A 21,845-nucleotide genomic window follows, 5' to 3' on the forward strand; every position below is an offset into this window, starting at 1 on the left:
TTTATAAGCAAATCAAATGTTATTTGTCACATACACATGGTTAGCAGATGTTAATGCGAGTGTAGCGAAATGCTTGTGATACTGCATAGTTTCCTAGCAATGCAAAGCGAGGCGCCCATCTCTGTCGGCGCCGGAAGGTCTGTCGTAAACACAGGTTTAGATGTTATGCGTTTTGTTCTACAATCTGTATCAGCTAACATCACTTCTTGTGAATTTTGAAGTATTTATGTAATAAAAAAGCACAAGAATTGCAAAGGCTTCATAATTCATAAAATTCATATTAACTGTCTGCTATTATCTCATAGAACAAATGTACTGTATAAGATCTCCTTAGCCTGTGCTGGCCTTATTTTTGGTGTTCCAAAACCTTCATTTTCCCCCATTAATTTTTCCCATTGGGATGGCTGAACGAGCCAAAGGTAACTAATGTCCGAGTTTCAAGACTACAAGCTGGCAAGCTTTAAAGCTCTGTATAAATCGACATTGACATGATTGGTTGACGGTAAGTGTATCGGTGCTTCCCGTATAAACACAAACTCCCTTCCTTGACTACTTCCTTCCAGCAGTGTGTATCAGGGACATTCCTAGATGTGAGAAGTGTGCAGGAGGACCTGAGAGAAAGGAATGTGTAGTATTGATGTAAAAGTTGTGTGTATAAACTGTAGGGGTACACATGGTGCTGGAGATCAGATGTGTCCGGTGAGAGAAAGACAGGTTGAGGTTACCAGGATCACAGTAGTGCAGAAGGTGTTGTATGCTGAGGCAGTGAAGAAAGTAGTAGAGGAAGATGGGTCCAGGGTGAGGGATCCTGAGAGTGTCTCTGTAATTAGGCCGAGGTCAATAGAGAGTGACAGGAATAACATGCTTCAGTAAGTTTTGGCCAAGTTCATGGCCATGGTTGTCAACTGTACCACAGTAATAGAATGTAAAACACAGTGGATAGATGTTGTGGTGGCAGCTGTTGGGTGTATAATATTTTACTGCATATTTACAAGGTGTTTTGAAGGATAATATCCTGTCCTCCCAGGATGCTGGCCTGGTGTTGAATCAGAGGGCCAAAGTAGTGGAATAATGATGAGGTTTTAATGGGTGTAGGGTTAGTTGGCTTTTCACAAAGTGTAATGAATTCATACTACAGAATAGTAGGCTGATACACAGCCAACACACTAGGTGGGGGCGTGCATCTATAGTCATTGTTTGCGGACCGCCATAACACTAAAGAAGAAGAAGACCACTTCCTTCTCAACATCTCTGGATCTGGTCTGTAAAGCGGAATAATTATAAATCAATCCAATTTTATTGATCACATCCTTGTGTTTAGCAGATGTTATAGTGGGTGTAGCGAAATGCTTGTAACACACTGACTACTTCGGAGGTTGCATTGCTGTAAATGCTGCATGGTTCATAGCACGTATAGCTGTAATTTGTCTGGTATTTTTTAGGCTACACTTACTGGGTCTCAGACAATTAAAACTATCTGGAATCTCGGAAGAGGACGTTGTTCCAACATTTGTCACAACGTAAGTCGAGTGTTGATATTTAAATTAACGTTTGTTCTGGTCTAGCTTTATCTGAACGCGGTAACAAAGAAAGTAACTAGTGTAGGCTAGCTACAGATTTACTGTCACGTTTTGTATTTGAAGAAACTGAAGAAAGAACGGCTTCAACGATGGATCGGGTAAGTTATGTCGACTTATTAACAGTTTTCCTACTGTGGTGTATAACATGTCTAGTTTAATCATCTTTGATCTTCCATATCCATTCGTTCCATTTGAACAGCTGGACAAAATGGTGGTAATAAACACGTGGGATATTTTGTCCTTCAGCAAAGTAGCCTACTAGCCTAAAACACACAGATTGATACAAGGCAATGCGCAACAAGCAGGTCAAGTCAGAACCATGGAGAAATAATGAGGGCAAAGCTACAACTTGCAGTAGCGGTGTGTAGGTAAAAATCACCAGGGAAGAAAGCCAGAAAAATAGCCATATTACATGTTATAATAATTGCGTTGTTATAACCTGTTAGTTCATATGTCTGGACTCAGCGGAGACAAGAAGACAGTGGCAGAATACATTCAACCAGACCTTTGTTACATCATAAAACTAGAGAGCAACATCTGTCCTGTTAAGTTCACAAGAAATGTTGCATGTAACAGTTACATGACCTTCAGAATGGTCGAGCAAGTGAATGTTTTCTGAATACTAAACAACTATTGATTTAGAGTTACCACAAGTCGAAAAGGAAACCGGTGCTTCCTCCACTGTTCAAGCACCATTTCAACTTCAACATCATCTAATTTAGTGACAACTAAAAGATACCAAAAACCAGGGGTGCAACTTTCACTTGGATGGAGTGTATCTGCAGGAACAGTCACACCCATGGCCCTCATGCTAGCTCCACTTCTACCTACATAATATGTTAAGGAATCCCTAGTTATCTTTCCTTCCTCCCTAACTGTGCACTTGTTCACTTCCCTTCACTGATTTGAAAGGAAATGGCTGTTATAAAACATATGGTGGATTCTCCCACTATCACATGACTCCACCAATCAAATACCGTTTTTTTCTCTCTTTGGTACAATTGTCATAAGTATGTTGTAGATTTTCGTAACTGTAAGTACAACGATGTTCCTGTCATTTGTTAACAATACATTTAACTATCATTTAATCAAACTGCTAAAAACTGAATTACGTAAGCAAAATTATAAAGTGTTGAGTTTACGTACAGTGTAATAAAAAAAAATGGAAATGATGTAGTGTACAATGTACTGCTGAAATACTTGGGTGGTAAATTAGTTTATTCCACTCATTTCCTGAATGTTGACGGTTTTAAATGTGGATGCTGTTACAGTAATAAGACAAGTGGATCTTGAGCAATGTTACATGGGGCAGAAAGCGGATCTTGAGCAATGTTACATGGGGCAGAAAGCGGATCTTGAGCAATGTTACATGGGGCAGAAAGTGGATCTTGAGCAATGTTACATGGGGCAGAAAGTGGATCTTGAGCAATGTTACATGGGGCAGAAAGCGGATCTTGAGCAATGTTACATGGGGCAGAAATTGCACCAGGCAACACCCATACCTTTTTACTGTAGGCGCAAACGGTACATATAGGGACAAACATAATACTGTAGAGCAAAGATATACATCAGATCACAGGAGAAGAGAGAGAGACACATAGTCTACTAGACACATCGTTTACTAGCCCTAAAAAGGGCAGACATACCAAAGAACACACCAGGCTAAACATAAGGGGCCCATAGGATAAGATGGCATGTACTATTTTTGGGACATGAGGTCCTGCTACCATTATAACTTAACTGAAAGCAGATGTGGGCGTGAACAAGCAGGAAGCACAGATTTAAAGATAATGGTGGCAGATGGACTGAGGGAAGTAACTTAATTTGCATGTGGGATGGACTCAAATGTTGTATGTGTATAAATACAGAGCCAGAGCTTAGGGAAGGGAGTTGTTCCGCGGACCAGATCGGCTTCTGATATATTTGTATTAAAAGCCTTTATTGAATTCACAAGTTCTTGTAAGTTCTTTATATGTAACAAGAACTACAACACATTGTAACGGTTTTGACTTGAGGTTATTATTTATAGGGGTGCCAGGTAGGTTGTGCCTACCAGAGAAAACATTGGTTTCTCCTTTTGGTTTGGGAGGGAATGAGTCCCATCTGGTCCGTCAAGTCTACACCAATACAAAGGACTTATGTAAAAGTCAGGATGGAAATAAACTTTTCATAAACCCTTAAAACATTGGAAAAAACTTCAAAAAACAACTATATTCTTTTGCGTGGGTTGTATTAGCAACACCAATGATTACACACACACATATAATAATATCACAATGAGTTCTGGTTCCTCCAGAAATGTCCTGTACCTCGGGCCTAAAAAGAGTCCAGCCCGGTAAAGGAGTTCAGGGAACTCCCGTGACCTTAGTCCCGCAATGTTTGTCCGTTCATTCAAGTGTAGCGTAAACCCAGTATTAATCATACAATCAATAACAATTATTTTACCACAGAACTTTAAAGCGTATCAACTCTTACTAAGTCCTCAACTACAACCAACTACATAAATCATCACAGTATACCTCACATCAAAACAAATGAAATACCGTATACAAAAAGGTTGTAGTCAGTCGGTCAGTCAGACAATCCAATCCGCCAACAGATCTCCAGCGGAGAAAGGCCACGAAAAACGGAGAGGTGTAGTCCACGGACACAAAGAGTGGATCCGATCCTGGGTAAACTCTATTAGGCTACAAAACACACGTTTAACAGCTACAAAACAAACGGAATAGAGAAGCTTCGGAACTGAGGGTTGAACACATCCTCATTCACGTCTCCATCACAACCCCACTTTTGCGCAGCTGATGCTGGCTATTTAATTGGTAATTAAAGGGAAAGCACCCTATTGGAAGGAGAAGCACTGAGACGGTTCAGAAAAATTCAGGGCCGTCACAACATGCCACAATACCCCTATATCTGATGGTTTCTTCTATGTATTTACTGTACAAGGATACTGAAACTATGAGACTGACATTTTTCTCAACATGCTCCAAGTGGGATAACTAGCAGCAGTAGTTCTGGTGTTTAGGTTTTTCATCACTGGTTATTTGAACAACATGTTTAGCAGGTGTTACCATCTTTCACACGTTGGAAGGGGAGGTGACATCTACATCTTGAAAGAGGGGGTGGAGCTTTTCGTTTCTGTTCTGCTCTTTGTTCTACCATCAAGTTATATACGTTTTTACATTTTGTAAAAAATATTCCAATTTCTATTTTGAAAAATTTGCCAAAGTGAAATATACAAGACATTTGTGGAAAGTAGTGAACGGTGTCGTGGAAATTTCCTCTATTTACCAAATCATGTCAGAGTTAGTTATCAAAGTCCATCTTTAATTATATTGAGCTTTATCACAACCCTGTGACTCTCAGGCAATTCAGTGTCTCTCAATGAATTCTCCGAGAGCCCCACTACAATGCAACTGAGATCCTTTAATAGCAAAGAACACACATAGTCAGACAGCATAGACATAATAAATCGTTCAGCTTTGTCTCCTTACTCAAACCCCAGAACCATAAACCAATCCTCCATATCAACAGGCATATATCAAATTGTAATTTAGATACAACCAACTCTAAATACAACCAATCCTGGACAAGCTCACGGAGAGGATAGAATGATTCCAGAAACTGCCACTGTGTCTGTGTGAACTGGCACACAGACACAGTGGAGCAAAAGATATGTTTACACATGGTGATACTTTGACCTCTCCCCTCTCTGCGGACCATGCAACTTAGTCTTGACATAGAACAGATACTGCAACCCTGCCACAGTATTATACAAAAATAACATTCTTGATGAGAAGTAACTTACAAACATATGATGAATATAAAACATCTTACCTATGTTACCAACAAATTCTGATTATTCCACAACGGTTACACACTTCAGGAGAAAGGAGGTATTATAAGGATGCAGCCACCAATCAGAGATTTAGACTAAAGTAATCGAATGTTTGGTCTAATTATATTCTATGTAAAATACTTCCTGTGGTCACCAGGACAGAGCTAGTACGTCCCCCTCCACCCTGCCGGAGTCCCCTGGTCACAACTCTCCTGGTAGCGCCTTACTGCTGGATCTGAAGAGGGTTTCTGTGCTGCTGGTCGACTGCAGGAAAACACCAGGGCAGAGTGGAACTGTGAGAGAAGGACAGGAGGATGGAGATCTGATTTCATCAAGTAAGAACAATGGGGTGTGTGGATGAGAACACAATCTGCTTCTGCAACTTCTGTTAATTGATTCATAAACAGTAAACACTCAGTGGCCAGTAAAATGTCGATCCAGTTTTGTGAATGGAGGTGTTCCTAATAAACTGACCATAGTGTATTTATTGAAGAGGGATGCAGGTAGCCTAGTGGTTAAGGCCAGTAATCGCAAGGTTGCTGGTTTGAATCTCTGAGCCAACTAGGTAAAACCATCTGTCTGCTCTTGGGCAAGGTACTTAACCCTGATTGCTCCTGTAAGTCGCTCTGGATAAGAGCGTCTGCTAAATAACAAATCCTTTTTACAAAAATAATACTATTTATGGACCTGTATTTCCAAAACCTAGTTATTCTATGTCTTTGTTTCACAGGGGACACACACTGTTGTTCTCTCAGTGGGAGGGGCTTATCATCTGGGGAGCCTCAACAACATCCTGTTGCTGACGAGACAGAGAAGAGTCTCTCCAGATCAGAGCATCTCAAGAAACACCAGCAGGGACACACAGGGAAGAAACCTCACCACTGCTGCTCTGACTGTGGGAAGAGTTTCACAAGCCAGAGTGGCTTCCTTATTCACTGTGATCAGAATTCATACAGGGGAGAAGCCTTATAGCTGTGATCAGTGTGGAAAGAGCTTCAAACATTCAGGCAGCCTGACTACACACCAGCGTGTACACACAGGAGAGAAGCCTTATAGTTGTGATCAGTGTGGGAAGAGCTTCAATCATTCAGGCAGCCTGACTACACACCAGCGAGCACACACAGGAGAGAAACCTTATAGTTGTGATCAGTGTGGGAAGAGCTTCAATCAGTCAGGAAACCTGACTACACACCAGCGAACACACACAGGAGAGAAGCCTTATAGTTGTGATCAGTGTGGGAAGAGCTTTGCAGTATCAGATAGACTAACTAGACACCAGCGAATACACACTGGAGAGAAGCCTTATAACTGTGGTCAGTGTGGAAAGAGCTTTACTGGAGTTTCCTCCCTGACTGCACACCAGCAAACTCACACGGGAGAAAAGCCTTACAGCTGTGGTCAGTGTGGGAAGAGCTTTCTTATAGTTTCCTCCCTGACTACACACCAGCGAACCCACACTGGAGAAAAGCCTTACAGCTGTGATCAGTGTGGGAAGAGCTTTGCTGTAGCTTCCTCCCTGACTACACACCAGCGAATTCACACTGGAGTGAAGCCTTATAGCTGTGATCAGTGTGGGAAGAGCTTTGCTCAATCAGAAAAACTAACTAGACACCAGCGGATACACACAGGAGAGAAGCCTTATAGATGTGATCATTGTGGAAAGAGCTTTGCTCAATCAGACAAACTAACTAGACACCAGCGGATACACACAGGAGAGAAGGCTTATAGCTGTGATCATTGTGGAAAGAGCTTTGCTCAATCAGATAACCTGTATTCACACCAGCGGATACACACTGGAGAGAAGCCTTATAGCTGTTATCAGTGTGGGAAGAGTTTTGCTCTAGCTTCCACCCTGACTGCACACCACAGAATACACACAGGAGAGAAGCCTTATAGTTGTGATCAGTGTGGAAGGGGCTTTTCTCAATCAGTAACCCGGAATTTACACCAGCGAACACACACAGGAGAGAAGCCTTATAGCTGTGTTCAGTGTGGAAAGAGCTTTGCTGTATTTTCCTCCCTGACTACACACCAGCGAACACACACAGGAGAGAAGCCTTATAGCTGTGATCAGTGTGGGAAGAGCTTTGCTGCAGGTTCCACCCTGACTAGACACCAGCGAATACACACAGGAGAGAAGCCTTATAGCTGTGATCATTGTGGAAAGAGCTTTGCTCAATCACAAAAACTAACTAGACACCAGCGAACACACACTGGAGAGAAACCTTATTAGCTTATTGTGGAAAGAGCTTTAATCAGTCGCCCTGAAATCACACAAGCAAACACACTGGTGAGAAAGAAGCCTTATATCTGTGATCAGTGTGAGAAGCGTTTCAGTCAGTTATGGACCCTTTACTCACACCAGTGAAGCTCTGTTTATTTAGGGCCAATGAGAAAGAAACAGAAAGCACAAACTTGCTGTAATTAGATAACCTGAATTCACACCAGCGAATACACACTGGAGAGAAGCCTTATAGCTGTTTCATCTCCCTCCCTTCTGGCACAGTTTCCAGATCCCTAAATAAATGATAAAATCAAATGTATTTCTATAGCCCTTCTTACATCAGCTGATATCTCAAAGTGCTGTACAGAAACCCAGCCTAAAACCCCAAACAGCAAGCAATGAAGGATCAGTAGAAAACATCTAGTAAACTGTCATATCCATCTCCCATTCTTAAACAGTTGCCTCAGTCTGATCACCATGGTAACCTCTGTGCAGCATAATATGCAGCTCTGATCAGGATCAGGTCTCCCCTGTGTCTATGTAATATCACACATTGATCTAAATGGATAAATGTTATCATAGGAAATGTTATAGGGAACTTGTGTGTGTGGGGGGGGGGGGGGGGGGGGGGGGGGGGTTGATAATTTTGTATCTTCTTTCATATACTCATGATACTACTATTATTAAATGTCATTATGTAGAATAATGTTTCAACAATAGGTGTATATTCATGTATTCAATTGATCAATACATTCAATACATTATCTTCTAAACAAGAAGTTATCACTTAAATGGTGTATTTTATAAATCTGTATTGATTAAAATGATCCTAAATCTAATCCATAATATATTGGATAATTATTTCCATGAGTTCAAGACAAGATCTCTGCATACTGTGTCTTGTAACAATGTTTAATGTAATAACTTTTAGATTTATAATGTAATAAAACCGGTAAATGTAACATCTTGTTGGTTAATATGATAAAATGTTGTCTAATAACCTTTTCCACTTAATGTAATAAGTTATTGGTATCAGGTAACAACTTCTTTTAATGAATAACGTAATAATTTAAACCGATCATGTAATAACACCTAAACCAATGTTTAATGTGTTACTTCACTAATGTTAATGCACATACCACCCTCCACCAATTACAAACCCACACACACAAACCTATGCCCTGGGGGGGGGGGGGGGGGGGGGGGGGGGGGGGGGCGGTCGGGCAAGAAGAAGGAGGATTGGGAAACTGCAAATAACAATAATCTGAACTCCGCCTAGCAGAAACATCTTTGAATTTGCAAATATGAATGATTAGTTTATATTGTGTTAAAGTTAAGGGACATCACCCTGGGCGGGGTGAACCATAGTAGGGGATATAAAGAGAAAACACCATCTTGAGAACTGAGTGTCTTGTTTGTAAATTGCTGTAAGTGTATATGTAACAGTACTCTTCTTGCGCTGTGTACAATCAGTCATCGACACGGAACTCCAACATGTAGCACCAGTCATGTAGATTTATTCTGATAGGAACGGCACAAAATTGCACGTCTCACCATCCAACTCTGCACTCACGCACGCTGGTTTGGTGCTTGTTCACTGGGAAGTTACCAAAATAATACAATTACAATATACAATATAATATCTTTAACAATGTACCTGTTAGGAACGGCACAAAATTGCACGTCTCACCATCCAACTCTGCACTCACGCACTGTACAAAATATATGAACCCCCCCACCACCAGACACAGTAAGTTGCTAGCTAGTACTGGCGGGAATTCTTTACAACAAAATGCACAACAAATATTCGCCAAAAACCGCTGCATCTTATGTGTGATGTTCGAATAACATTTACAAACAATTTGATATAAATTGTACATTTAAATCATCACTTGAGAGTATAAAAATCACTTTTGATGTACAGTGCTTGGCAACCAACAATTTACCGCTGGTTTGGTGCTTGTTCACTGGGATGATTCTAACTGGAACATCCCCCCTCGTAAGCAAGCTACGCAAACCAGCCAATAAGATGCCATGTTGAATAGGTGAAGGCAGGACAAACTCAAACCAAAAACCCATTGGCTTAACAATAAAGTGGCATGGGGAATCACCAATATAACCCTGTTACATATACTCCGGGTTGCAAACCATATTAAACAAACTAACCTCTGATTCCTGTGGTCACTTGTGGTCTGTGGTCACGCCCTATAAAGGAATCTAGCCATGAGCTCATTTGAAAGACAACAGCAAAGAATTTCTCTAACCAAGCTGTTTTTGTTGTTTCTATAAATACCTTAGATTTGTGATTTTAGATTTTATTTGCAAATATAAAAACAATACAACCACACGTGGACATAATGCATTTACTATCATTCAGGATGATTCTAAAACAGTGAAACATGTAATGTACAGTTTAAATAGATTCATGATATAATACAAAAGTATTTTCTAGCATAATGACTCCCTAAACCGCCTCACCCACTTGAAGAGAGGTGTTGACTATATACAGTAGGTGGCGGCACCTTTTAAACACCACAGAAGAAGCTGAAAAGCATCAACAGGAAGTACTTTGTTACCATCCTCTATCTTGTTTTCAAACCAAATATAATTCAACCGGTTTTTGCAGGATGTTTCTAATGTAAGATTAGTCTAAATGAGACGTTCATTTGTCACAACTTAAATGGAGTTTTGATATTTATGAAGTTGTGGGCGAGCTTTTCTTTATCTGAACGCTGTGACTAAGAAAGTAACTGTAGCATACACATTTATTGTCGTTTTTTAAAGTTTTTTAACTTTAAGAATTTAAGAATTTAAGAACTTTAAGAATACAGTAACGTCAGCTTCCACGATGGATCGGGTAAGTTTGGTTGACTTTTATTAATAGTTTACCTATTGTGGTGTTTTAAATGTCTAGGTCCAGTTTTCACGTGTGATCTTCCACATACATGAGTTCGATTTGAACAGCAGGACAAAAGAAACCACGGTGGTAATTTCAGCCAAGTAGCCTACTAGCTCATCGCACACAGATTGATGAAACGTGGCAATGCGCAACAAGCAGGTCAAGTCAGAACCAGGGAGAAATAATTAGGCATCGCCTACACCAATTATGTATATAAACCCTGGATTGCTGATGCTTTATATTGGCCATTGGGAGTATTTAAAAGTACCGGTTAACTTCTTTGAACACCTCAAATTGTTTCTTCAGATGTCAGTTCGATCACACAGCGTTTATACACTAATTTGTTGCGCCCAAATAAAGAAAACGACCATTGAAAATAGGTTATTTCTGTTGCTGGGCTACCAGTTACGGTGCTGTTAGCTTGTGTTTGCGCGGGACTTTATGCGGAAGTAATACAACAATGATAGCTAGTGTCGAAGAATGATATGGAGTTAATATTAGTCAAATTATTGAGCATATCCTCCGCGAAAATAAGCATCAGAAATTGTCCTTATTTAGCATATCAAGACCCTGAATTGGACCTCAGTCTAGAGCTTAAAATATACAATGTAGGCCTACTGTCAGTATTTGTCGTCCTATTGAGAAAATAAGATGTCCACATAGGCCTATCACAGGATATTGAATGATTCCATATCCGCCCATAGGAAATGTCCATGTGTGATATTCAGAGTAATCCCAATATCATATGTCTAAAGAAAATTGTTTTGATATATCGTTTTTTACATTAGAACTTGAAAAAACATTGGAACAACGACATCTGGATTGTTTTGAAACAGTTGAAGTCGGAAGTTTACATCCACCTTATCCAAATACATTTGAACTCAGTCTTTCATAATTCCTGACATTTAATCCCAGTAAAAATTCCCAGTTTTAGGTCAGTTAGGATCACCACTTTATTTAAGAATGTGAAATTTCAGAATAATAGTAGAGAATGATTTATCAGCTTTTATTTATTTTGTCACATTCCCAGTGGGTCAGAAGTTTACATACCCTCAATTAGTATTTGGTAGCATTGCCTTTAACTTGTTTAACGTGGGTCAAACGTTTCGGGTAGCCTTCCACAAGCTTCCCACAATAAGTTGAGTGAATTTTGGCCCATTCCACCTGACAGAGCTGGTGTAACTGAATCAGCTTTGTTGGCCTCCTTGCTCGCACACACTTTTTCAGTTCTGCCCACAAATTTTCTATAGGATTGAGGTCAGGGCTTTGTGATGGCCACTCCAATACCTTGACTTGTTGTCCTTAAGCTATTTTGCCACAACTTTGGAAGTATGCTTGGGGTCATTGTCCATTTGGAAGACCCATTTGCGACCAAGCTTTAACTTCCTGACTGATGTCTTCAGATGCTGTTTCAATATATCCACATATTTTTCCTCCCTCAGTATGCAATCTATTTTGTGAAGTGCACCAGTCCCTCCTGCAGCAAAGCACCCCCACAACATGATGCTGCCACCCCCGTGCTTCACGGTTGGGATGGTGTTTGTCGGCTTGCAAGCCTCCCCCATTTTCCTCCAAACATAACGATGGTCATGATGGCCAAAACTATATATTTTTGTTTCCTCAGACCAGAGGCCATTTCTCCAAAAAGTACAATCTTTGTCCCCATGTGCAGTTGCAAACTGTAGTCAGTTTTTTCTATGGCGGTTTTGGAGCAGTGGCTTCTTCCTTGCTGAGCAGCCTTTCAGGTTATGTTGATATCAGACTCATTTTACTGTGGATATAGATACTTTTGTACCTGTTTCCTCCTGTATCTTCACAAGGTCCTTTGCTGTTCTGGGATTGATTTGCACTTTTTGCACCAAAGTGAGAAAAGATGCAAGATAAGTTTAATGCTAGCTAGCAACTTACCTTGGCTCCTTGCTGCACTCGCGTAACAGGTGGTCAGCCTGCCACGCAGTCTCCTCGTGGACTGCAATATAATTGGCATCCAAAAAACTTTAAATCGGCCCTAATTATTCGGCCATGCTGATCGGTCGACCCTTTAGTCATAATACCCAGTGGTCAAAAAAGGAAATGGTTCCAATTGTTTTTCCACCATGTATTTTTCCCATATGGGATTTTAGAAACACTTCCAATAAGGGCTGTGTTTCACATAGGCCTACCCTGGCGTGACATTCTGATTACCGTGTAAATGTCTCTCAGACAAGGTGACTTATCAATATATTTGCCTGTATTTACCTCCCCAAAATGAAATGTGAATTAGCTACTAATGTGCCTATCATACGGAACATGAAATACCCTGACTGTTCTGGACGAGATTGACGAATTGAGGCAAAGGTAAGAATCTCTGCATTAACAATCTAATGTTAGCTAAATGTAGTAATGAATATATTGGTAACATTTCTTTGACAAGTCTGAGACCTGCGCTGGACAAAGCCTATGGGGAAAATGTGTGCCGTTTTTATAGGGTGTTTGGATAAATGCCAAAAATAAGGTCTGTCGTAAACACAGGTTTAGGAGATCTTATAGGTTTTGTTCTACAGTCTTTATCAGCTAACGTCACTGCTTGTGAATGTTGAAGCATTTATGTAATAAAAAAAGCATATAAATGACAAAGGCTTCATAATTCATAAAGGTCATATTAACTGACTGCTATTATCTCATAGAACAAAACGTATAAGATCTCCTCAGCCTGTGCTTATCTTATTTTTGGTATTTATTCCAAAACCCACGTTTCCCATTGGGATGGATGAACGAGCCAAAGGTAACTCATCTTTTTGTTTTAATTCTATGGCCTTTGCAGATGTCGGATTGAACATACATCGTTGATCATCCATTACTGTTTCCCTCCACGGATAGCGCTGCTTTAATCCGTCTAGTGGCGGGGCGGCAGGGTAGCCTAGTGGTTAGAGCGTTGGACTAGTAACCGAAAGGTTGCAAGTTCGAATCCCCGAGCTGACAAGGTACAAATCTGTCGTTCTGCCCCTGAACAGGCATTTAACCCACTGTTCCTAGGCCGTCATTGAAAGAAGAATTTGTTCTTAACTGACATGCCTAGTAAAATAAAATAAATAGTATTTTATACTTTTGCTGTGAGACAATTAAAACTATTTGGACTCTTGAAGAGGACTCAGGTGGAGTTAGACGATAAACAGACAACATGATTAATGGTGGATAGGGTGAATGTTTTATTGACTTTAATAGATCAGGTAAAATCTTATCAAGGATCGATCAGAAGTAAGATTAACCCACATCAGACATTTATTTGTCACAACTTAAATTGAGTTTTGATGTTTAAAAATGTTTGATTGCTCTGGTATAGCTGTTCTTTATCTGAACGCTGTAACAAAGAAACTGTAGTGTAGGCTAGCTACAGATTTACGGTCACTTTTTTGTTGTTGAGGAAACGCTTAAGAAAGAATAGCTTCCACGATGGATCAAAAAATATACACTGCTCAAAAAAATAAAGGGAACACTTAAACAACACAATGTAACACCAAGTCATTCACACTTCTGTGAAATCAAACTGTCCACTTAGGAAGCAACACTGATTGACAATAAATTTCACATGCTGTTGTGCAAATGGAATAGACAACAGGTGGAAATTATAGGCAATTAGCATGACACCCCCAATAAAGGAGTGGTTCTGCAGGTGGTGACCACAGACCACTTCTCAGTTCCTATGCTTCCTGGCTGATGTTTTGGTCACTTTTGAATGCTGGTGGTGATTTCACTCTAGTGGTAGCATGAGACGGAGTCTACAACCCACACAAGTGGCTCAGGTAGTGCAGCTCATCCAGGATGGCACATCAATGCGAGCTGTGGCAAGAAGGTTTGCTGTGTCTGTCAGCGTAGTGTCCAGAGCATGGAGGCGCTACCAGGAGACAGGCCAGTACATCAGGAGACGTGGAGGAGGCCGTAGGAGGGCAACAACCCAGCAGCAGGACCGCTATCTCTGCCTTTGTGCAAGGAGGAGCAGGAGGAGCACTGCCAGAGCCCTGCAAAATGACCTCCAGCAGGCCACAAATGTGCATGTGTCTGCTCAAACAGTCAGAAACAGACTCCATGAGGGTCTGACGTCCACAGGTGGGGGTTGTGCTTACAGCCCAACACCGTGCAGTTTGGCATTTGCCAGAGAACACCAAGATTGGCAAATTTGCCACTGGCGCCCTGTGCTCTTCACAGATGAAAGCAGGTTCACACTGAGCACATGTGACAGATGTGACAGAGTCTGGAGACGCCGTGGAGAACGTTCTGCTGCCTGCAACATCCTCCAGCATGACCGGTTTGGCGGTGGGTCAGTCATGGTGTGAGGTGGCATTTCTTTGGGGGGCCGCACAGCCCTCCATGTGCTCGCCAGAGGTAGCCTGACTGCCATTAGGTACCGAGATGAGATCCTCAGACCCCTTGTGAGACCATATGCTGGTGCGGTTGGCCCTGAGTTCCTCCTAATGCAAGACAATGCTCGATCTCATGTGGCTGGAGTGTGTCCGCAGTTCCTGCAAGAGGAAGGCATTGAAGCTATGGACTGACCTGCCCGTTCCCCAGACCTGAATCCAATTGAGCACATCTGGGACATCATGTCTCGCTCCATCCACCAACGCCACATTGCACCACAGACTGTCCAGGAGTTGACGGATGCTTTAGTTCAGGTCTGGGAGGAGATCCCTCAGGAGACCATCCACCACCTCATCAGGAGCATGCCCAGGCGTTGTAGGGAGGTCATACAGGCACGTGGAGGCCACACACACTACTGAGCCTCATTTTGACTTGTTTTTAGGACATTACATCTAAGTTGGATCGGCCTGTAGTGTGGTTTTCGACTTTAATTTTGAGTGTGACTCCAAATCCAGACCTCCATGGGTTGATAAATTTGATTTCCATTGATAATTTTTGTGTGATTTTGTTGTCAGCACATTCAACTATGTAAAGTAAAAAGTATTTACTAAGAATATTTCATTCATTCAGATATAGGATGTGTTATTTTAGTGTTCCCTTTATTTTTTTGAGCAGTGTAATTTGGACAATTATTATTATGTCATATTCCATTATAGTCGTGAGTTTAGAGTATTTGCTTCACCTGTTTAGCTCAAATTCTTGCTTTGGATATTTAGCCTTAATTTGATCAGGGAGTCATACATATAGCTTCTATAAAGGAACCTTTGGACTTGTCGGATTGACACATTTTGTAGATGCATCATTGTTTTTACATTGATAATGTATGGCTCTCACGCGCACATTTCCGTCCATTATGAACCAATGATGTGTGATCCTTTTGTGGCATTTCTGATACTAATTTATTTTCAGCTTCATCTCAGAGTTCTAGCCTGGTCAGCATCTCTGTTGCTTGGCAACAATACAGCTGCTAGTAGCTAAAGTTAGCTTGTTTGTCCAAAGTCCAGCAGCTAAGTTATCTTTTGTAGCTAGCTAGCTAACGAACAGGCAAAGAAAGGTAACTAGCTTTAATTGTTCATGGAAGTGTTGTTTCTTAAATAACTGCAGACATTAGTTAGCTAGTAGACAACAACAGTTAGTTCATGTCCACATGGCAGTCCTACATTTTTCCACAAAACATTGCTAGTTACATCAGTTCAAACCAAATTGTCAGGCTGCTACCTTATAACAATGTAATGCAGTGGACTTTTTATTCTAATCAAAGGAGAAGCTTTTGTAACCTTTGTAGAAATAAATATAACTTTGTATAGCCCTCCCCAGTCCTCATGAAAAAGATATGTGAAATTATACAATGGTACATTGTGCTTTCAAGCAACAAACAGCAAGATTTACATGGCGCCAAATGTCTGTCTCTAGGTCATTTACTACTTGTTTATACAGAAATTATTATACAACATGGGACACTGGGTCCTTCCCACAGCAGATGAAGTCCAGTGTCCATTTGTGATGTGGGAAAGAGAAACTGGGGGGAGAGTTTTCCTGGCCCTGGCAGACAGACCAGCATTTGACACAGACACTAATCATGCAATGGAATGTAGTCTTTAGGTCTTATCACCAAGGCATCATAAAGCAACTGCCAGCATTAAGCCTCAGAGGCTCCTCTCAGGCCAACAGACAGTGTGAAAGTACTAATTGAAGAATATTCTAATATAAAAGTTCATTTGAATAACAATGTTGTAATTTCAACCACAAACGCTAGCTAGCTACTCCATATTTCACTGTCAGACAGGACATAACTCAAACTGTAGCTGAGAAAACAAATAAAATCAGATTGTGTATGGACCAATACATACTTATCAGATCTCATTGAGGGTGTAGTGAAATGCTTGTGTTCCTAGTTCCAACAGTGCAGTAACATCTAACAATACACAACAATAATGTTACACATCTAAAGGAATGGAATTCAGAAATATATAAATATTAGTTTCAGAGTATAAATACAGTACATTCATAAGTATGTGGACACCCCTTCAAATGATCGGATTTGGGTATTTCAGCCACACCCGTTGCTGACGGGTGTATAAAATTGAGCACATCTCCATGCAATCTCCATCGACAAACATTGGCAGTAGAATGGCCTTACTAAAGAGTTCAGTGACTTTCAAAGTGGCACCGTGATAGGATTCCACCTTTCCAACAAGTCCGTTTGTAAAATTTCTGCCCTGCTAGATCATCCGGGGCGGCAGGGTAGCCTAGTGGTTAGAGCGTTGGACTAGTAACCGGAAGCAACTGGAACTGGAAGCAAGAATTGTGCCCCGGTGATGCGTTGGGCAGACCGCACCACTCTCTGGAGAGCCCTGAAGTTGCAAACGGTGCAGTTGCTGTACCAGGCGGTGATTCAGCCAGACAGGATGCTCTCAATGGTGCATCTGTAAAAGTTTGTGGGTCTTAGGGGCCAAGCTGAATTTCTTCAGCCTCCTGAGGTTGAAGAGGTGCTGTTCAGCCTTCTTCACCACATTGTCTGTGTGGATGGACCATTTCAGATAGTCAGTGATGTGTACAAAAGGGACTTGACCGTCACCGTCTGTGGATGGGCAGAGAGGAGCAGATTGGAGTTGTGATCTGATTTGCCGAAGGGAGGGCAAATACACATGTAAACAGCATGTTGTGCACTGCAGTGTGTAAATGCATGCTGGCTAGCATCAGAAACTCACCAGTTTGGACCATTCAGAATAGATTCTATTATGCTCCTTCTCCTGTCTTGACATTTTTATCCAATTCAGTGTTGATCAACATTAACAAACTAACAACTCTGCCATTAGACAGGCTTGATTGTATTTACAGCTCTGATCTGGATGGTGGACTAGCCCTGTGTTGGATAATTGTCAACGGCCATTCCAGTGGAGTGGTGCTTGGGGTGGGGGAGGGGCTAATGCCCCCAAACCCTGATTATATAAATGTATAGGATACATAAATCTGCAACACAGGCTAGAAACAGGCTGTTAAAGGCACCAGAGTGACGTGGCTCTATTGTACATGGGGATAACTGTATACATTCATTTAATTCAGGGTGGAAAGTAAAACCAAATAATTGATGGAATTGGCTCTAAATACTAGGGAGGGCGGCAGGTAGCCTAGTGGATAGAGCGTTGGACTAGTAACCCAAAGGTTGCAAGATCGATTCCCTGAGCTGACAAGGTAAAAATCTGTTGTTCTGCCCCTGAACAAGGCCGTCATTGAAAATAAAAAAGTGTTCTTAACTGACTTCCCTAATTAAATAAAGGTTAAAAAAATACATCATAATGAGCAGCAGTAGGTCAGGTGTTTTGGTTTTCCTCTGGTTATTTTGACAAATCACGATTTGGCAGGTGTTGGCGTCCTCCTCGTTCCATCATCTCAACTCCTAACACGTATGAACCCAGAACTAAATAGAGCGGCTGACCAATTACGTAAGACATTAGTTCTGGGTTAACCAAGACTAACTCAGGGGAGAACAATGTGTTCAACTTCAATGAACGCTCAATCAAAGGTTCTGAACATAAGACAGAGGGGCATTACAAGGACCACTTCCGTTTTGATAAAGTGATTAGGAAAAAAACGGTACATTTGTGGAAAGTAGTGAACAGTTACACACTTCAGGAGAAAGGAGGTATTATAAGGATGCACCAGTCAGATATAGAATACAATAATCAAATGTTTCGTCTGATGATGTTCTATGTACAATACTTCCTGTGGTCACCAGGACAGAGCTAGTCCATCCTCCGCCACCCTGCCGGAGTCCCCTGGTCACAACTCTCCTGGTAGCGCCTTACTGCTGGGTCTGAAGAGGGTGTCTGTGTGGCTGGTCGACTGCAGGAAAACACCAGGGCAGAGTGGAGCTGTGAGAGAAGGACACGAGGAGGGAGATGGAGATCTGATTTCATCAAGTAAGAACAGCGGGGTGTGTGGATCAGACTACAATCTGATTCTACAACTTCTGTTAATTGATTGATAAACAGTAAACACTCAGTGGCCAGTAAATTGTCGCTCCAGTTTCATGAATGGAGGGGGTTGTACCTAATAAACTGGCCAATGAGTGTATATTGATAAGGGCAGCAGGTAGGTTAGGGGATAAGAGCGTTGGGCTACTAATAAAGGTTGCTGGTTCAAATCTCTGAGTCGACAAGGTGAAAAATCTGACTGCTCTTGAGCAAGGTACTTAACCCTAATTGCTCCTGTAAGTCTGCTAAATAGTATGTGTTTATGGACTCATATTGACAACCCAGTTATTCAATGTCTTTGTTTCACAGGGGACACCCCTAATTGTTGTTCTCTCAGTGGGAGGGGCTTATCATCTGGGGAGCCTCAACAACATCCTGTTGCTGACGAGACAGAGAAGAGTCTCTCCAGATCAGAACATCTCAATAAACACCAGCAGGGACTGCTGCTCTGCTGCTCTGACTGTGGGAAGAGTCTCACAAGCCAGAGTGGCTTCATTATTCAGTGTGGGAAGAGTTTTGCTGCATCTAACACCTTCAAATCTAATGTAAGAATTCATACAGGGAAGAAGCCTTATCCCTGCCTTGATTGTGGGAAAAGCTTTGTTAGTGCAGGAGTCCTAACCATACACCAGCGGACACACACTGGAGTGAAGCCTTATAGCTGTGATCAGTGTGGGAAGAGCTTCAATCAGTCAGTCCACCTGACTACACACCAGCGAACACACTCTGGAGAGAAGCCTTATAGCTGTGATCAGTGTGGGAAGAGCTTTGTTCAGTCAGTCCACCTGACTACACACCAGCGAACACACAGTGGAGAGAAGCCTTATAGCTGTGATCAGTGTGGGAAGAGCTTCGTTCAGTCAGTCCACCTGACTACACACCAGCGAACACACACTGGAGAGAAGCCTTATAGCTGTGTTCAGTGTGGAAAGAGCTTCGCTGTATCAGAAAAACTAACCATACACCAGCGAACACACACTGGAGAGAAGCCTTACAGCTGTGATCAGTGTGGAAGGGGCTTTTCTCAATCAGTAACCCGGAATAAACACCAGCGAATACACACAGGAGAGAAGCCTTATAGCTGTGTTCAGTGTGGAAAGAGCTTTGCTGTATCAGAAAAACTAACTATACACCAGCGAACACACACTGGAGAGAAGCCTTATAGCTGTGATCAGTGTGGGAAGAGCTTTGCTGTAGTTTCCTCCCTGATTAGACACCAGGTAACACACACTGGAGTGAGAACTTATGTCTGTCTATGTGGGAAGAGCTTTGGTCTAGCTTCCTCCCTTACTATACACCAGCGAACACACACTGGAGAGAAGCCTTATAGCTGTGATCATTGTGGAAAGGGCTTTTCTCAATCAGTAAACCGGAATATCCACCAGCGAACACACACAGGAGAGAAGCCTTACAGCTGTGATCATTGTGGAAAGAGCTTTGCTCTAGCTTCCACCCTGACTGCACACCAGCGAACACACACTGGAGAGAAGCCTTATAGCTGTGATCAGTGTGGAAAGAGCTTCAATCAGGCATGCAACCTGACTAAACACCAGCGAACACACACTGGAGAGAAGCCTTATATGTGATCAGTGTGGGAAGCGTTTCAGTCAGTTATGGACCCTTTATTCACACCAGTGAACACACACTGGAGAAGGAACCTTATGTCTGTCTAGGTGGAAAGAGCTTTGTTTATTTAGGGCCAATGAGAAAACACCAGAAAGCACAAACATGCTGTATTTCGTCTCCCTCCCTTCTGGCACCGGTTCCAGATCCCTAAATAAAGGATCAATAGAAAACATCTAGTGAACAGTCATATCCATCTCCCATTCTTAACTCTTTGGGATAGCGGGATGCCTCGTCAACATCCGGTGAAATTGCAGATCGCGAAATTCAAAATGACATAAATAGAACTATTAACATTCATGAAAATAAAGTCAGTTTAGCTGGCGCGCTTGACTCCGTAATCCACCGGTTTCCCTCGTTGAAAAATGCAGACAAAGAAGTTCTAAAAGCTATCGGCAAACTTTGTCGAAACTAGTCAAACAACGTGTCTATATCATCCTCAGGTCGTCTAAAATGTCATTTTTCTTTCCGTAATATTTCATACGGAAAGGACTGTGTTCAATTTGAACATCAAATTAGCAAGAGCGTACCTTCTCCATTGCGCGCAAAACAACTGATGTGACCCTAGCAGTCACCAGACTCTAAGTCAAAATACTAATTCATTTTTCAAAACAATAGCCTCAAAACCTTGAATAAAGACAGTTGACAGCTAGTAGAAGCTATATCAATTGCAATCTGGTGGACGGACATAGGGGTTTTCTATAGCTTTACAAAATAAAAGCCTGTGATTGAATTTCTTTTTTTTTCTGGTTGGATTTTCTTTGGGTTTTTGCCAGCCATGTCAGTTCTGTTTTACTCACAGACATTATTTTGACCGTTTTGGAAACTTTAGAGTGGTTTCCTATCCAAATCTATATGTATCTCCTAGCTTCTGGGCCTGAGAAACAGGCAGTTTACTTTGGGCACGTTTTTCCTCCAAACGTCTCAATACTGCCCCCGTTCCCATAAAGGTTAAACAGTTGCCTTAGTCTGATCACCATGGTAACCTCTGTGCAGCATAATATGCAGCTCTGATCAAGCATCAGGTCTCCCCTGTGTCTATGTAATATCACACATTGGGATCTAAATGGATAAATGTTATCATATAAAATGTCATAGTGAACCTGTGTGTGGGGGAAATGGATTAATACATTCAATCCATTATCTTCTAAACAAGAAGTTATCACTTAAATTGTATATTTTATATCTATATTGATTTCAAATGCTCCTTATTACATTTATAATGTAATAAAACTGGTAAATGTAATATCTTTTTGGTTAATGATACAATGTTGAATTGTTGTCGTAATAACTTTTCCACTTAATG

At 41.5% G+C, this 21,845-nt stretch overlaps 1 protein-coding gene and 1 pseudogene across 2 annotated transcripts; both read left to right on the forward strand.

Moving 5' to 3' along the window:
• Nucleotides 1-1,216: 1,216 nt before the first annotated feature.
• LOC109879911 (zinc finger protein 345-like) lies at nucleotides 1,217-8,647 on the forward strand (annotated as a pseudogene).
• A 1,526-nt stretch (nucleotides 8,648-10,173) lies between these two features.
• On the forward strand, nucleotides 10,174-20,520 carry LOC109879907 (zinc finger protein 2 homolog). 2 transcript variants are annotated; one of them, XM_031822115.1, is made up of 3 exons: nucleotides 10,174-10,499; nucleotides 18,679-18,862; nucleotides 19,226-20,520. In XM_031822115.1, exons 1-3 carry the CDS (start codon nucleotides 10,491-10,493, stop codon nucleotides 20,500-20,502), a joined length of 1,470 nt encoding a protein of 489 aa, XP_031677975.1. In that variant the 5' UTR covers nucleotides 10,174-10,490; the 3' UTR covers nucleotides 20,503-20,520. The 2 variants fall into 2 exon arrangements, with proteins under 2 accessions (XP_031677975.1, XP_031677974.1); XM_031822114.1 differs by lacking the exon at nucleotides 10,174-10,499 and having other exon boundaries at nucleotides 17,886-18,862.
• Nucleotides 20,521-21,845: the final 1,325 nt, after the last annotated feature.

This window comes from Oncorhynchus kisutch, unplaced genomic scaffold (genome assembly GCF_002021735.2).
Source record: "Oncorhynchus kisutch isolate 150728-3 unplaced genomic scaffold, Okis_V2 scaffold4072, whole genome shotgun sequence".
Taxonomy (NCBI): Eukaryota; Metazoa; Chordata; class Actinopteri; order Salmoniformes; family Salmonidae; genus Oncorhynchus; species Oncorhynchus kisutch.

What these genes read in the sequence shown, in the direction of transcription:
- LOC109879907 (XM_031822114.1), top strand. Translation starts at nt 18,652, where the DNA reads ATGTACAATACTTCCTGTGGTCACCAGGACAGAGCTAGTCCATCCTCC. An exon ending in TGGAGATCTGATTTCATCAA is followed by an intron (nt 18,863 to 19,225) that starts GTAAGAACAGCG and finishes TTTGTTTCACAG; the next exon opens with GGGACACCCCTAATTGTTGT.